This window comes from Epinephelus moara, chromosome 13 (genome assembly GCF_006386435.1).
Source record: "Epinephelus moara isolate mb chromosome 13, YSFRI_EMoa_1.0, whole genome shotgun sequence".
Classification (NCBI taxonomy): domain Eukaryota; kingdom Metazoa; phylum Chordata; class Actinopteri; order Perciformes; family Serranidae; genus Epinephelus; species Epinephelus moara.
Genome location: NC_065518.1, coordinates 34,580,042 through 34,597,742, shown reverse-complemented (window position 1 = coordinate 34,597,742; position 17,701 = coordinate 34,580,042). Strand labels below are relative to the sequence as shown.

Genomic DNA, 17,701 nt, shown 5'->3' with positions numbered 1-17,701 from the left:
TCAACCCACAATCGGTGGGATTCGCCTTTCATTTCTGCTGCTGGTTGAAATCTGTAGGCTGCTCGCACAGCGCGCTGAATGATTTAAGCCTATTTTGCTCGCTCAAAACTATTTTTAGTCGCAAATGTGAGTGCGGTGACGGACAGATCGCCACACTGCCGACATTTTACTCTGCGCGTCACGGCACGCTGTTTGATTGTGTTATCAATCGAATGTTGTTTTTTTGCAATATTCGGGCGAATATATTCGGTTACCGAATATTCGGTGCATCCCTAGTATAAATGACAAAAAGAAGTGCTGGCTCCAAAATACTGAGTAAAGAGCAGAAGTGTAGTTTAAAAAAAAGAACATGAAAAGTACTCTTTGAAGTACTTTTTGAAAAACTACTATTTTACTTGAGTGCATTACTTGTAGTGGTGTTTCTACCCACCACTGCAAACCTCAGGGAAAGGATCATACAGCTATCTCTTTACCTGTTGTCCAGCAGCAGGTGGTATCTGCAGAGATGTTCTCATGGTCTCCCAAAGATGTACTGTCAAGTTGCCCAGGACAAAACGAACGTTCAAATCTAATTCCCCAACGAGCCCTGGCACAACAGAGAAGAAGAGCAGAGCAGAACAGAGCTGTCTGTGGTAGTATTGGACTTAAAAGGTGCGTTCACACCTGTAGTTCGGTTCATTTGGTCTGTACCAAGACAAAAAATGATCCATCGTTTCCTTGTAGCTCTGGCCCAGTTAATGTTCACACCGTCTTTTTCCAAATAAATCAAGAGGAGGAAACATGAAGTCGTAAAGACTGACAGTTGACTCATTGATTGGGCAGTTTTAGTGACTATCATCCTATCAAATTGAATCACTTGAGTATTGCAATATTTCTTTTTTTGCGATTCATTATAATTCAAATGGGGATGTGGAAAAAAGTTGCTTCTTTCATTGTGGTAATCTACAGGTAAGGTGATGTCATATCTGTTTGAAGAAAACCATTGTAGGAACATAACTGTAGGTGACTGATTTGAAAAAAAATATTATCACAGATAAATATGACAGTTAGTGATATGGAGATCAGGTAATGTCATCAGCCTTTATTCTGTTAAAAAGGAGATGGTCAGATCAAAAGTTTACTAAATAGTATTTTAAATAAACTAATCATCTTTAACCTAATGTGAATTATAAAAATTATGTGAATGATGATCAGTATTTTTTCAGTGTATAGCAGTCTCTGATCAGAATGAAGTGTATCCCTCTCTGCTCTCCTCTTCCCTCTGCTTTTCTCAGATTACATCATTGACGCTTTCCCCTCCTCCACACTCACTCTCTCTCTGTGCCAAGCTTTTAAACCCTCCTCCGCTGACCTGCCCACTGTCAGTGTGTGTGTGTGTGTGTGTGTGTGTGTGTGTGTGTGTCTTCCAAATCCCTGATGCTCTATAACACTGGATACTTGGAATACAACTCACACAAACACCATACACACACAGTACTACAGTGCATACTGACACACAGCAGGCTGATCTGGCGCATGCAGTAGCTTACAGCAGCAGAAGCTGCTGAAATCAGTCTGTTAGATTTTGATTTGATACAGACTTCATTTTGGGTTGTGTCACCTAAATAATGTTCATGACAGAGAGGGATGTACAGTTGCTCAACACATGTGTCACTCTATAGCTTTGATATGAGGCCAGAATTAGGCATGTGTCACTAAAACTGCAAGTTTATCATCAAAATTGTCGTAATATTATGTATTTTATAAAATTATTTCAACACTATCACCGACTCTGCAGTTCCCCTCAGCTCTACGGGGAATTTTAGTATCTTTCAGCTCATTGTTTTGGTTTGACAGCCACACACTTTACTGTTTTGGTTCAGTCTCACAGCCCTCATCACTACTGTTTCCAACAGCAGCAGGAGGCTTTTTTTTCTAGAGAAAAAGCTCTAAAAACAACACTGCAGAATACTGCTTATCAGATGGCCCGTACAAAATCTGCACCTGCAAAACTGTTACAGGAATATAGATGCTGCTTTTAAAAATCAGAATGTTGTTACTGTCTCCTCCACCTCCTTGTGCATATGTGTCACAATCATCTGTTGTGTTCAGTTAGCCTTAAAATCAAAGTTAGTGGTGTAGTAAGAAGAAAAGTCAGAAATAAGATTTACTGTTAATAGATTGTTAATAGATTGGCAAATTCATTTTGTTTCTGCTCCATATTGAACCTTCCATTTTAATGGCCATGTGTGCCACATTTTATTGATTGACTTTTCCAAAAAAAAAAAAAAAAAATCAACTTTTTCTTGAAGTATTTATGATTAAATAAAATTTCAGACTCAAAGTTTCAACTAAAATCTCCTAAGTAGTTCTTTTAGCTTTATTTATTCTTTTTGAGGTAGTTTTTGGTTTTAATGTATTGTGTGAGATTATTTTTGTTCAAAAACAATTGTTGTTATAAATGAATATTGACTATTAGATTAGATTAGATTAGATTAGATTAGATTAGATTAAGTTTATTGTCCACCTGAGTGGAAAATTGTCTTTGGCTCCTCCAACATTAAGTTACATTACAAACAAAGTCACAAGACACTTCCCACCATACATCACAAAACAATAGTGACTATCACATTATGAGAAAAAAAATCTGCAGAATTTCCCAGATTTTCATTTTGGATCATCACTAAAAACAATTAAAAATCCTGCAGATTCCATTTGGGCCTGATCATCAGCAAGCAACAGACATAGAAACAGAATGAGAGTAGATTGGACATTGAACTGTATGCCCATGCTTTGTACTGCTTTGCTGCTCGTTTAGTTGTTACTGCAAACCCTCAATTCAGTGAGTTTGCAGCAAGTAGGTTTATACAGAAGTTTACCCGCTACAGCAGTCACAGTTCTTTGCAATGACACAAATAAAGATGGCAGCCACTCTGACCTTCCTGCTATGAACTGGAATGTCCATTCTGCTCTCTTTCTATTTTTTGGTTAAAGATTGGCTGCTAAATGCTTTACTATACTAACCAGAATTTTTTCCTCTGGGGTTGGTGGAGCCCAAATTAGAGCTGAAAGAAGATAAAATAAAGGATTTACATTCACATTTGGAAATATGATTTGCTTAGTTTCTTAGATTGAGATAAGATTGATTGATTACTATCATGTCTGTGCTTTAAATACAGAGCTGTAATCAGGACGTAGTTAGCCAAGCTTAGGCAAATTGTGTCCTGGTTTCTGGAAGCTATTTCTTGACAAACAGCAGTGTATCCATTCAGGCAGCACTTGGTACCAAACCTAGCAAACCTGTTCGACAAGACTCCAGGAAGCTGCACACAGCCACTACGCCCAGCTGTTGTCCACCAATGAATAGCTCCAGCGTTTAGCTTTTACATTTTTTCTATTTGTTCTGTCTAGACCTACAAATAACAACATGTTAATTAGTTAGCTTTAGTGGGTGTTTTTTTTTTTCACTTTAGACAGAGCCAATCTAGTTGTTTACCCCTGGTTTCAGTCTTTAAGCTAAGCTTAGCTAACCAAAGCTGCTTTCCATTTCCCTTGGAAGTTAGAAGTTAAAGCTGGGAATTATGTCACACCCAAGTTAACTGGGTGCCAGGTTAGCCATTGTTAGCCATTGTTAGGAATATTAGTTGATAACAACATATAACTCTGTATTTTGTGCACACAAACACAATAGAAACATGTCCACAGATAGAAGTAGAACAGTACTGTGTTTGTGACTGTTTTATTGCGACACAAAAGAGACAGAGTTGCGACCAAACAGTATATTATTACAGCTTTTTACTACTGTTGATGCATAGAGCAGCCATGTTGGATTTGAGGTCGAGGTTGGTGAGCTTCCTGCCACTTTCCTAGTCAGAATTCCAACTTCAGGGTGGGTTCCAGTTGAAATTTCTGACTGGGAACTCACAAATTCTGACCTCCCGTTGCAAATGGAACTGCAAAAAGTCCTGATTCTTTCTGTGTACTTAAAGGTCCAGTGTGTAAAATTAAGAGGATATATTGGCAGAAATTGAATATAATACTCATAACTATGTTTTCATTAGTGTATAATCACCCGAAACTAAGAATCATTGTGTTTTATCATTACCTTAGAATGTACCATTTCTACATTTGGAGTAGGTCCTCTTCCATGGAGTATGCCAGGTTGTTTCTACAGTAGCCCAGAACACACAAATCAAACAGTGGCTCTAGATATGTTTTTGTGTATCCCACTGTAGTTCTCCTACACACTTGGCACACAGGTAAAGTTTCAGTTTGTTGTAGTCTGCAACCTCACCGCTAGATGCCACTAAAACCTACACACTGGACCTTTAAAGGATACATTTGGTCATATTCTGTATTTTCTTCTTTTTGCCAAATCCCATAGGCAGACCATTGACTGTAAAAAAAATAATGAATGTAGCTACCGTGATGTCACTGGTTTGTGGACTCCTGGCATTTTGTCAGTGGCCATCTTTGTGTTTTGGAGTCAGGAGTGACCATATTTAGGCCAGAGGCTGTAGCTGTGGAGGACCGAGGGGTGGATCTGACTGAGAAGCCAAGGACACTTATGGGCAGACAGCCTGTCATTTAAAGCAGCCAGACCTTAATTTTGCGTAAAATAAAGCTTGAATAAATTGTAAAACTATAGGACTAGATATGGAGACCAAAACTGTTTTTTGTACTGTACCAGACTGTAAACATGTTCATTTCTGCTGTAAAGTTGGACAAGTTAACATGGGGGTCTATGAGGATTTAAACCCTTCTGAAGTCAGCCTCAAGAGGCCATTTAAAGAACTGCAGTTTTTGACACTTCTGCTTTGGCTTCATTTTTAAGCCATGGAGGCTGCCGCTTGTTGCAAACCAACATTCTACCAGCAAGTATTGTGTGTGTATCAAAGCCTAATCTTCTTCCTCTGTGCCAAAGAGCTCCATTGTAGTCCAAAAACTGTTAAAAACAGGTCAGTGAGCCACACTGTTGCACTGGGTCACATGTTCTGTCATTACCCTGAGTACACACACTGTAGTTTATTTTTATTTCAATATTCTTGTTGCCTGAAATTCTCACCAGAGCACCAAATGTGAATTGGTAAATGGACTAGCATTTGTAAAGTGCTTTTCTAGTCCTCTGACCACTCTAAACTCAATCCACTGCTGAAATTAGTCCCCAACAAGTGCACTATATCCTCCTGTTTGAATACCGTTTGCTAAAAAACTAGTGAGCAGCTGTTTTAGAAAATTGCTGTGCTATCCTTGACCTTTGGACTGGTGGACGCAGTGGATGGGATTATAGATGTTAACAGTGTTGTTTACTTTCCCAATATTTTGTTCTCTTACTCTTAATCTCATTCTCTCCCTCTCTCTTGTATCAGAGGAGGATTATTCGTTGTTGTGGTGTCTGTCCGTGATGCTGCGTGTCTACCTTTGGACTACAGACAGGCCTCTGTGGCATCTCTCTCTGTCTCTCTCTGTGTCTGTCTCTCTCCCTTGCCTCCAATCCTGCACTGCGTTTCAGGAAGGTTGTATTTAATGTTTCCACTGACTGCTACTGTTAAATAAGCTGTTGTGTAAGACTGTGTGTATTCAACTCTGTGCTGCTTTTGAGCACTGACCATGCACTCTAATGTGCTTTTGTGCGTGTGTGCGCACATTTCTGATTTAGTTTTTCAGGTTGCTTTTATGCTTGTGCACACAGTTGTGTATGAGTGTGTGTGTGTGTGTGTGTGTGTGTATATGTGTATGATTGTGTAGACTGTAGAAGACATGCTAATTTATGTCAGTCTATTTCTGTATGTGTGGGAGGAGGGCAGATGCAGCCTAAGAGAGTGTTTTTCTCAAGCAAGGGAAGCTATTCTGTCACTATGGCTAACACACACACATAAAACACACTTATAAATGTTTTTTAAAACCCTTATATAGTGTAACATAAGATGGTCCATGCTTGTGCGTTGAAACTACATACATGAATCCCACATCTTTTCTTAGTCTACATTTTTTTCACATGAAATGGATGCATGGTCCGTTCACTCACTCCCTGAACGTATTTCCAGGCTTTTCAGAGTGCAACTTGATGACCAGCTCTCCTGTCACGTGTTGGTGTAATGAAGTCCATGCCTCCTTTGCAATGTTGAAGAAAAGGCTTCCAATAACACTCTTTGCATGACATTAATCAGAATTTCTAGACTCCAGCAGGTGTGGGAAGTGAGGATGCTGAGGCTCTTGCAGCAGCCTCTGGTGGCCCAGAGTGGAATACAGTAGAAACAACATGTTGATAAGGTGTATTACTATCCGCTGTTGTGCATGTGCACACACATACAGAAAACCAATATACTGTACTGCCAAACAGAGTTTGCTATTTGAAAACAGATCATTTTACCTCCACAAACGTTTGGAAAATGCAATTAAGTGTAATTTGTTTTTTTATAAACTCGTACTGCTTTTTTGCTGTAGAAAAAGGTGAGGATCAGGGGAAATGAATATTGTTTTTGTTAAAGCTACAGTGGTAACTTTCATAAAAATAACTGTGTATTTGCTTAAACTGCGCTACATCCACACAGTAATGAAACAGATAATCTGTCCGCTGCCAATCATTTTACAGTACACTAAAATATGTTTCTGAAAACATTTGAGGCAAGAAATAGACAATGCAGTAGCAGAATCTTGATCCATATTTGATCAGTGCTGTCTCGTTTGACAGTTTGACTGCCTTTCATGAGCAGTGATTGAAATGATTGACAGCTGCATTAGAGACTCCTTGGCTCTGATTGATTGTTTTCATGTGGTAATGCAATTAGAAGCACTACAAGGAGGCAGAGGAACATGATTTTTTTTATGTAGTACTTTCAGGACAGTGGTGTATGGTAGTTAGGGTGGGCCCCATTGCACACTATTATGTTGAAACAGCTACCTATATTTTATAGTATGGTCACATGATCAAAAACAGACTTGACATTGGACAGCATCAACATACATATTACCAGTAACCACAGCAAATCTGTATATGACAAAAATAGCAAATAAAATAAGACATTATTCATTAAATAGATTTTTTAAAAATAGTTTATTTATAGTTTATATAGTTTATGTAAAATGAACATATAATTTGTTGTAGGTTTGCTTTTGACAATCTCATAAAAGAAAAAAGAGATACATTGATGGAGATGGTTTGCCTTCTTGAGGGCATATATAGCAGATAGCAGCATTTGTATTTTAATGCATGTATATTTACACCCTTGTATATAGTGAGGGTTTCAGTGAATATGACACATTGTTATTTTTATAAAAGTAACAGACCATAGCTTTAATTAGACGATCATGAAAGCTGAAAAAGCCTTCCAGGTTAGTCAAATTTATTTGGAAGACAAAACAAAGTCACAGTGAAATTACCACCAATTTGAACATCCATCACACTTAAGACCTCATAGACCTACTTCCTGGTTCAACTTTGACTTGCCATGATTACATGCAGGTGCACCAAAATGAAATGATGCTTATGTGACAAAACCCTCTAGCTGTCTGTCATGAGTGAAGGAAGAATTTAGGTGATATTATTATAGAGGAGGTGGGGTGGGGTAGGTCAGTCAGTAAATAGTAATAGTAACTCAAATGATGATGTTTCCCTCACCCAAACCAAGTTGTTTTTGTGCCTAAATCTAACCAAGCCTCATACATAGTGTGACAGATTACATTTTCAACGGCGATTTATAATGGTGCTGGAAGGCAAAGACAAATGATGCCATCCTGCTGATAGAGGCTTTAGGTCAGAAAACACTTCTATTCCATGGGACATGTGGAAAAGACATGCTCTTTAACTTGTTGTTGCGGTTTTCCCGTACAAAAATGTTGGTACCTCAGTGGTGCTAAATAAATAAAGAAATAAATAGCACTGCTGCCAATGAACTTTTTGAAGCCCCTGTATTTATCTTCAGAGGTTCTCTACCCCAGTAAACTAAACTAAACTAAACTGAGCTGAAGAACCAGTAGAGAACCTTTTAAGCCCCTGTACAGTTTTTAGAGGTTCTCTACTGGTTCATTCCCCAATAAATTAAACTAAACTATGCTGAAGAATCAGTCAAGAACCTTTAAAACCCCTGTATGGTTCTTTGGAAGTTCTCTACTGGTTCTTCAGCTTAGTTTAGTTTACTGGAGAAAGAATGAAAGCAATAAATAAAATGACCTACAAACAGTGCATTATCAGAGGTTAACACTTAAAAGCAATGGCTCTTAACTTATTTGCCCCTGGGTACTTGAAATTTTCCAGCTTTAAAAAGGTGTTGTTTTGTGTTTCTCTGTAAGCATTTAGTACAAGGTTCTGAATCATTTAAGCCAAAATTTCACAAAAAATGTTTAACAGTCATTCATTTATATTTTAAGTAAAGGTGCCGTTTAGAAGCATACTGGCTTGTCCATGGTATTATCTGGCATTATTCAAGGGCCCTACACTCAAAAATTTACAAACAATACATATTACATATTTGGTACATCTAGGTTTGTACAGTAGGCTATAGCATTATTAGGAAAAATGCACTTCGTAGCACCTTTTAAAACATGGGTGCTGTATGGCACAAAAAAAGGTTTGCCTATGATTACAAGCAAAAAGGGCCACTTTCCGGTGCTGTTTAGCACCATTTGTGTTTTAGCAGATGTGCTCACTATCTATTTTACCTGTAAATAAAAATGTGCTGTATCTAATCTGGCAAAACTGAATGCTTGTTTACAGCCTGAAAGACTGTCTGACCCCTTCTTGCTTCTTGCCTTCTTGGACCTATCCTGTTTATCCCTAAACCAACTTAACCTTAATCATAGAGGCATCAGATCAGCCTCTAGTGGCCTGTAGAGAAAATGCAGCTTGAGGCATGTCCTTTCAATGATTATTTAATGGTTTCCACTGCAGTCAAAGTGAGTGGACTACATACTTAGACACACATGCTACAAATTTGCAATTACTACATGTTGCTCAAAACGACTGCCGTTGATCATCATAAGTTCCTCTGCGTCTGTCTCGTTTCCATTTTCTCTCTCTCTCTCTCCATAGAAGGCTGGAATGCAAACTACTGCTGACAGACACCAGACATCTTCATGTAGGGAACAGTATCTGTGTGTGCGTGTGTGTCATCCACTATAAATGTCACTAAGGCATTATTCATGTTAATGATAGCCATTGCAGATATCTCAGCTAGCTCCCAGTTTCTTGTGTGTGCATGTATGTGGGTGTGGGCAGGAGGGATTCTATGTGCCAGACATTAGAATAGTCATTAAGACATTACGCCAGCTTCCAACAAACCTTACATGGCTCTCTGTGTGTGTGTGTGTGTGTGTGTGTGTGTGTTTGTGTGTGTGATGGTATTCCCTCAGCCCACACGTCTAGATAATTAAGCAGAACCACAGTGACTGATGAATTCCAGAGGCAGCTTATGACAACTACAATGTTTCCCAGTGGAACTCTATTACATTTAGTTATTTCCAGCTGTATGTATTAAAATGTATTCTTCTTGAACGGTATATTCACCAACATCATCAAGCTGCAGCCTGAGAGAAACACTGCAGACAATTCACTAGAATTGTGCCCCTGGGAGAGGTCTTCACTCTGTGGCCATTTTCCAGCCACATTTAGTCTGTTTTCATCTTCCAGTGGTAGAGAGCCCTTATAAATGATGAAACAACAAAGGAAGCCCTAATTCATCATAATGTATGCTGATTTATGAGAGAATTGCCTTAAAATGGGAATATAGGCTTTAGGTTACTTTGGCGGGCGTATAGCACAAGTGAAGCATGAGCTTCAAAACAATTCAGATTTTCAGGCTAGATATGAGCTGCTTGTCCTGCAGGCTCCACCTACCATCTGACTGTATAAGGTATTCCCCCTGGATGTATAATAGGAACTGGATATCAGACCCAAAGACTGCACTGCACATGCTCATTAGTGTTTCGCCCACCGACTCTGACCATGCGTTCCCACCAAGCTGGAACTGCCAGTGCTAAAAAATTGTGCCAACATGGAAGTGCCAAAAATTTGTCAGTTCCTCAAATGGCCACTTGAGGCTGACTCCAAAAGCGAGTCAATCCCTATAGCCCCTCATGTTTAAATGTCCATGTTTACATTTACAGCCTGGTACAAAAAACGATTTTGGTCTCTATAGCTAATTTCCCAGTTCAAGAAGACTGTACGGGGAGTACATATATATATATATATATATATATACATACCAGTTTAAATATTATTAAGTCTTGAAGTTAGTTAGGGTGTTGCCACTTGGGGTTACAGGTGGAGGGGCTTTAAGTTTTAAATAATCTATAGTTGTTAGGTATTGATATCAGACCTACTGATGGTAAGACACAGTCCACTATCTTTCAGTTCAGTTCAATTCAGTTCAGTTCAGTTCAGTTCAGTTCAGTTCAAGTCAATTCAGTTCAAATTAGTTCAGTTCAGCTCAATTCAACAGAACTTGATTTATCCTGAAGGAAATTCTTGTGCCAGAGAATACTACAATTACGGTAACACAAATCACAATAACAACAATAAATTCTTACAAACCAGTAGCAACCAGAAGAACCAGTGGGTTCTGCAGGACAGGGCCACAAACTGGGCCCAGTTTTTAGAACAATACAGTATCAGTCAAAATATTCTAACTATAAAGTGTTTAAGGAGCAAAAAGTTGTAGTGCACCTATTGTAGGTTAATCTTGCTGTCAGTGTCTTGTTTCAGCTCTCCTCTCTACAGAAGGAGGAGGAGTTATACAGTTTGATTGCCAAAGGTAGAAAAGATGTCCTGTAGTGTTCTGTGGTGCTCCTCGGTGATCTCAGTCTACGGCTGAGTGTGCTCTGATATGACTCCAGAGTGGCATGCAGGATGTGAGAGGCATTGTCTAGAATACTGAGTGGTTTTCTTAGCATCCTCCTCTCTGACACCTCCACTAAAGACTCCAAAGACTCATATAGTTTCTTGTCCAGGGTTTTTCTGTTCCACTGATGTCATACTCCCTCTCCATTATCATTCACTTAATTGTTTATCTCTGTCTTCTGGCCAAGGAATTCAAGGAGTGGATGACTTTGCCCCAACTTAAGACCAGGACAGAGATCGGAAGAAAGTTGGGGTTGATGGGGGTATATCCTTTGTCCAACCATGGTTAATTGCACACAGACACTTACTTAAAATGATGTTTACAGAAACTCCTGAGGAGTTCCTGAGAAGACTTTAGTACACATGCCCATGTGTGGGTGAACAGACATTAGGCAGATAAACAGATGTATGCTGATTAGATCTCAGTTACAGCAGGATTAGCTGCTGTGACATGTGAGCAGACAGGTTTTTAATTAATTGTAACACTCTAATGCAGGACATGTTGTAGTGCTGTTATTGTCTGAATGGCTGATAGGAAGCTATTATAGCCACAAGACACACTGTCCCTCAGTGTGCACTACATTTGGCCTGTGTGTGTGTTAGTAACAAAGTGAGCATATGTTGATAGTTTGTGTTGTCTCTGTTGATCTAACCCCTGATTAAAATGCACATGGTGAGGAGAATGGAAAATGATTATCTGCCTGATCTAGACTGAACAGACCTGGTTATCTGTTTATTTGATGTCACTGAATCTTGTTTTATATTGGCAAAGTGCAACAGCACAGAAGGAGATCATCATGTTTACAGAACATTTGAAATTGCTAAAATGTGTGCCTGTGTGGCAGTAATGTTACAGATACATGCACTGTTGCATGCAAAAGTTTGGGCACCCCTGGTCAAAAATTTTACTGTGAATAGTTAAGCAAGTAAAAGATGACCTGATCACCAAAAGGTAAAAAGTTAAAGTTCTTCAATATTTTAAGCAAGATTTATTTTTCATATTTCAATCTTTTACAGTTTCAAAATTAAAAAAAGAGGAAAAGGGCTTGAAACAAAAGTTTGGGCACCCTGCATGGTCAGTATTTAGTAGCGCCCCCTTGGCAAGTATCACAGCTTCTAAGCACCTTTTGTAACTCGCTAAGAGTTTTAAATTCTTGTTTGGGGGATTTTCTGCATTTCTTCCTACAAAAGGCTTCTAGTTCTGTGAGTTTCTTGGGTTGTCTTGTATGCACTGCTCTTTTGAGGTCTATCCACAGATTTGTAATGATGTTTAGGTCGGGGGACTGTGAGGGCCATGGCAAAACCTTCAGCTTGTGCCTTTTGAGAAAGTCCATTGTGGATTTCAAGGTGTATTTAGGATCATTGTCCTGTTTTAGAGGCCATCCTCTCTTCATCTTGAGCTTTTTTATTTACAGATGCTATGGTGTTTGCTTCCAGAGTTTGCTGGAATTATAACTGAATCCATTCTTCCTTCTACCTGTAAAATGTTCCCCGTGCCACTGGCTGCAACACAAGCCCAAAGCATGATCGATCCACCTCCGTGTTTAACAGTTGGACAGGGTTGTTTTTTTTTTTTTAAATGAAATTTGGGGCGTCTGTGGCTTAGTGGTAGAGCAGGCACCCCATGTACAAGGCTGTTGCCGCAGCGGCCCGGGTTCAACTCCAGCCTGTGGCCCTTTGCTGCATGTCATTCCCTCTCTCTCTCTTCCTCCCCCTTTCACACTTCACTATCCTATCAATTAAAGGCAAAAAATGCCCTAAAAAATATCTCAAAAAAATGAAATTCTGTACCCTTTTCCAAACATATAAAAGTTTCAAGTTTGCAACTGGCATTTCCTTATGATGATTGTGAGCAAGCCATAGCCCAAAGAAGCTAATTAAGGTCCAGGGTGTCTTGGGGTGCCCAAAATTTTGCATGTTGCTTCTATACTGTTTTTTTCACTCTAACATTGTACAAAACAGAAATTAATGCAGAAATTGCGCTTCATTAGCATGCTATAAATAGATTGCAGTTAACAGAACATTATAATAGACATATAATGTGTGTGTGTGTGTGTGTGTGTGTGTGTGTGAGAAACTATTTTTGTATTTATTGTATTGTCGACTGTGCATTTTGTTCATAAATTTAGAGAAGGGTAGGTGCAACAACTCTTTGCTCCAGTCTCTTTGATTCATACTCTTTTTGAATTGGAGAAATTCTACTTTTAGTCTTCATTATTATTTACTTTATTTACTTACAAGATGTGTATGTGTACATATTTTGACTCTTCACAGTGATAAGATGTGTTGCTAAACTGTGTAGGGCTGGGTGTGGAAGTGTGTGTTCGTGATGGTCAGAAAGATGACATCACTCTGCAGCTTTCAGCCACCACCTACAATGAGTAAAATAAAATCTCTGTTATTGACTCTGGGTCACTGAGTGTCTTGATTTGTAACTGTACCTTTGTGTGTGTTTAGGATGATGAGGTGGTCCTACAGTGCTCTGCCACAATCCATAAGGAGCAACAGAAACTCTGTCTGGCTGCTGAAGGCTTTGGAAACAGACTCTGCTTTCTTGAATCCATCTCCAACTCCAAGGTACTGATACAAGCTCTAATACACTCCCTTATACCACATGAACAACAGAATGCCAGTCAGGTGACACAGTAAAGGAAACCCCCAAATAAATGAGTGATGGCGATGCAAATTCCTCCAGAAAATACACAAGGGGTGATTCATGTAATTTTAATTAAGAAAGTCTTCGGGTTAGAGTTATAATTTGCCTCTTAATCCCCCAGAGAATATATGAGGAAATAGAACTACACTTTAAACTTCTGAAGTAATCAATTAAGTTGCACTGCTCCTCTAAATGAGGAGTCAGACAGCATCTCTGCAGCTCTACTCTGCTCTCTGCTATGTTCAAATTTTAGAGAATGTCATTTATATTTTCATATTTTAATGCGGTATTATTTCACCAGCCCACAACCAGTCTACACCTCAGACTAGGTTTTTGCTGGTCAGTAGAACTATCGTTTTCTGCTGCCTCAAAACAGCAATACACCAACAATGCGCACAGTATTAGCTTCTGAAATAATCAGCAAAGCTACGCTGCTCCCCATGCATGAAAGTACACAGTGTCTCTCTTGATGGGGAGTCTGACAGCAGCTCTGCTCTGCTCTCTGCTATGTTCACATTTTACAGAATATAATTAATATTTTCATCATTATTGACGTATTATTTCACCCACGTGCAAGGGTGCAAGGGTGCAAGGGTTTGAATCCCTTTTGACAAAGGGATCCAAACCAGCAAGTAAATGATAATGTTAAAATACAACCCCTTTTCCAAACAGTTGGGATGTTGGGTAAAACCTAAAAAAAAACAGAATGCAATGATTTTCAAATCCTTTTTGACTTATATTCAACTGAATATAATACAGAGACAAGATATTTAATGTTCGAACTGAAAAACCTTTTTTTTTTGTAAATATACACTTATTCTCAATTGGATGTCTGCAACCTGTTTCAAAAAAGTTGGGAAAGGAGCATGTTTAGCGGTGTGTGACATCATCTTTTCACAACACTCAGTAAGTGTTTGGGAACTGAGGACACTAATTATTGTAGTTTTAAAGTGAAATTCTTTATGATTCTTGCTTGATATACAACTTTAGTTGCACAACAGCCTGGGGTCTTTTTTGTGTTTTGTGCTTAATAATGTGCCACACGTGTTCAGTAAGGGTCTAGACCAGACAGGTCAGTCTAGTTCCTGCACTTTTTTTCTACAAAGCCCCACTGTTGGAACATGTGCAGAATGTGTCTCATTGTCTTGCTGGAATAAGCAGGGACATCCCTGAAAAAGATTTAATCTGGATGGCAGCATATGTTGCTCCAAAACCTGTATGGACCTTTCAGCATTCATGGAGCCTTCACAGATGTGCAAGTTACCCATGATGCCATGGGCACTAACTCACTAACACAGATGCTGGCTTTGAACTTTGAGCTGGTCAAAATCTGGATGGTTCTTTTCCTCTTTAGCCCGGAGGACATGAAATTCATGATTTCCTAAAACTATTGAAATGTGGACTCGTCAGACCACTGCACACTTGTCAGTCCATCCCAGAGGAGCTCAGCCCCAGAGAAGTCTGAGGCGTTTATGGATGTTGTTGATATATGCCCTTCACTTTGCATGGATGGAGTGTTTGTTAGCAGGTTGCCCCTTGAGATGAACCATCTTGTTTTTGAAGGGGTCCATGGTAGAGTCCTAACTTGCATTTGTAGATGCAGCCACAAACTGTGTCTAGTGACAATGGTGTTTCTGAGCCCATGTAGTAATATTGTTTATACAGTCCTGTCTGTTTTTATAATGCAGTGCTGTCTGAGGGGTCAAAGGTCACAGGCATTCATTATTGGTTTTCAGCCTTGCCCCTTACGTGCAGAGATTTCTCTGGATTCTTCAAATCTCTTGATAATATTGTGGATTGTAGATGTGAAATTCCTAAATTCGTTGCAACTATACATTGAGAAACATTGTTCTTAAACAGTTTTTCGCAAAGTGATAATCCTTGCTTGTGAACAACTGAGCCTTCAGAGGATGCCCCTTTCATACCGAATCATGAAACTTTGATCTGTAACCAGTGAACCTGTTTACCTGTGGAATGTTCCAGGTGTTTTTTGAGTATTCAACAGCTTTCCCAGTGTTTTGTTTCCCCTGTCTTAACTTTTTTGGAACTTGTTGCAGGCATCAAATTCAAAATAAGTGTATATTTACAAAAAAACAATTACATTAATCAGTTTGTACATTAGATATCTTGTCTTTGTACTGTATTCAGTGGCAAAATCAAAAAATGGCAAATCATTGCATTCTGTTTTATTTACGGTCTACACAGCGTCCCAACTTTTTTGGAATCAGGGTTGTGCTTTCAATAAAGGGAGAATGTGGATAAAATGTTGTCAGTATTCAAGGAAGTTTAGTTTTGTGGGCAGGAGAGACTTGTTAGCATTCGGTGCACAACTAAGTGGCAGCACCACTTGACATCTCTGACTTTCAGACATGAAGCAGAGGGCACTATTAGTCTCTGCAGTGTAATTATAGGAATGTTGCAGTGACTAATATCAGTCAGTCACTATAGACTGATGGAAATTCATTCTTGACAGCTACAGGCACACTGTCAGGCAGTGTCTGTAGGAGCATTTTAGAGATGTTACAGGGCTTTTCCCCGAATTGCTTCTGCTGTAGGTTATAAGATATAAAAGAGATATTATGTCTGATGATTGTAGATTGATTACCATTGCTATGCATTATCACAGGAAAACAGCCTTGGTTATGTCCAGATCGAGAAAACATATCCTGTTTTCCAAATCGTGAAATTATTATTGAGTTGGAACATTCAGAAATGCCTTTAATTTTCGAATTATATTTTGATTTTTGTAGTGATTGAGTGAGAGAGTTTCATAAAAGTAGTGAGGTTAGAAATTGTTATGTTAAGAAAAAGGGCAAGTTTCTAATAAAGTATACATACATTCAGTAACAAATCATTTCTTCTTTGTTGATCTTACACCACCCATAATGATCAGCAGTCCTGAATGTTGCTACAGAAGAATTGACTGTCCTGTAGAAAAGTTAAGTCAACATCAATAAATAATCTAAGTGTTCCTGTTGTTCCAGAATGTGCCTCCAGATCTGTCCATCTGCACTTTTGTGTTGGAGCAGTCGCTGTCGGTACGAGCTCTTCAGGAGATGCTGGCCAACACAGAGGAGAAGGCTGAGGGGGTGAGTGTGAAGAGACAGAAACACACATTAAAACAAACACACACACACACACACACACACACACACACACACACACACACACACACACACACAAACAAACAAACCAGGGATGGGGAGATGAATGACTGTACAGTAGGTTGTTCTCAGATCAGAGCTTTCTTCAGGTGAGACTGGCAGGCTAAGACACCAGCCTGATGAAACACACAGAGGAGGAGGTGGTTGAAACCAGGAGCAACAGGGAGAGTGAGTCTGCTTACTAATCTGCTCATTATCTAAACTCACACACTTTTCCTTTTGTTTCCTTGCTAGCACTAATGCACATATAATAGCAGCAGTAAGAGGCTGCGGATCAGTTTGGCGCAAACGCAGTTCTGTTTGACTGTAATCTATCCTCCCAAACAAAAAGAAGACAGCACCATACTATTTGTGCTGATTGCTTTATGGTTGACTGAAAACCACTCCAGTCCATGCTGAAGGTCATGGTCTAATGAAAGCCAGTAGCACCATGTACTCTGCTCTGGGAAGCAATTCTGAGGTAGAGTCTTGCACTGGATCGGGTCCATGGAGGTACCCGATGGGTACCCGATGGGTAACCTGCAAAAAGCTGTGTAACGATTAAATAAATAAAAATAAAATTAAAAATAAATATATATGTGTATATATATATATATATATCATATATATCCACACGGAGGCACCAGAAATGTTGGGAACATAAATTCGGGCTTCACACGGCGGCACCAAATATGTTGGGATTTAATTGGCTATCGGAAATAATTAATAATTATTATTAATAATTAATAATTATGTTAAATAATGTGACTTAATTAACATTAAATCACCTCGTGGGGCACCATTCCCGTAAAGGGAAATGATAGCCAGTTAAAGATATCAGTCTCATAAAATAGGCTAAAGTATTAATTTGGAGTTTTGATTAATAATTAAATTAATGACAACGACCAAAATTAACGGTAATGCCTCAAGGATTTCGGAGTTCTTGACGCAGCAGAGGTTGACTATTCATTCACTCTTGTACAACATTAAACAGACAGCAGGTATGATTCCAAAGAATTATATTTATTCACAAACTAGCAAAGCAAACCAAAACACACAAATTCTAACTAACAAGCTTGGTGTGTA

The 17,701-nt window shown here is 39.0% G+C and overlaps 1 protein-coding gene across 1 annotated transcript in view; it reads left to right on the top strand.

Moving 5' to 3' along the window:
• ryr2a (ryanodine receptor 2a (cardiac)) overlaps positions 1 to 17,701 on the top strand; it is a 255,585-nt gene that overhangs the window by 57,577 nt on the left and 180,307 nt on the right. The window contains exons 2-3 of the mRNA XM_050060332.1: positions 13,274 to 13,393; positions 16,457 to 16,561. Of these exons, the coding sequence (XP_049916289.1) occupies positions 13,274 to 13,393; positions 16,457 to 16,561 (225 nt within the window). The remainder of the gene's footprint in view (positions 1 to 13,273; positions 13,394 to 16,456; positions 16,562 to 17,701) is intronic.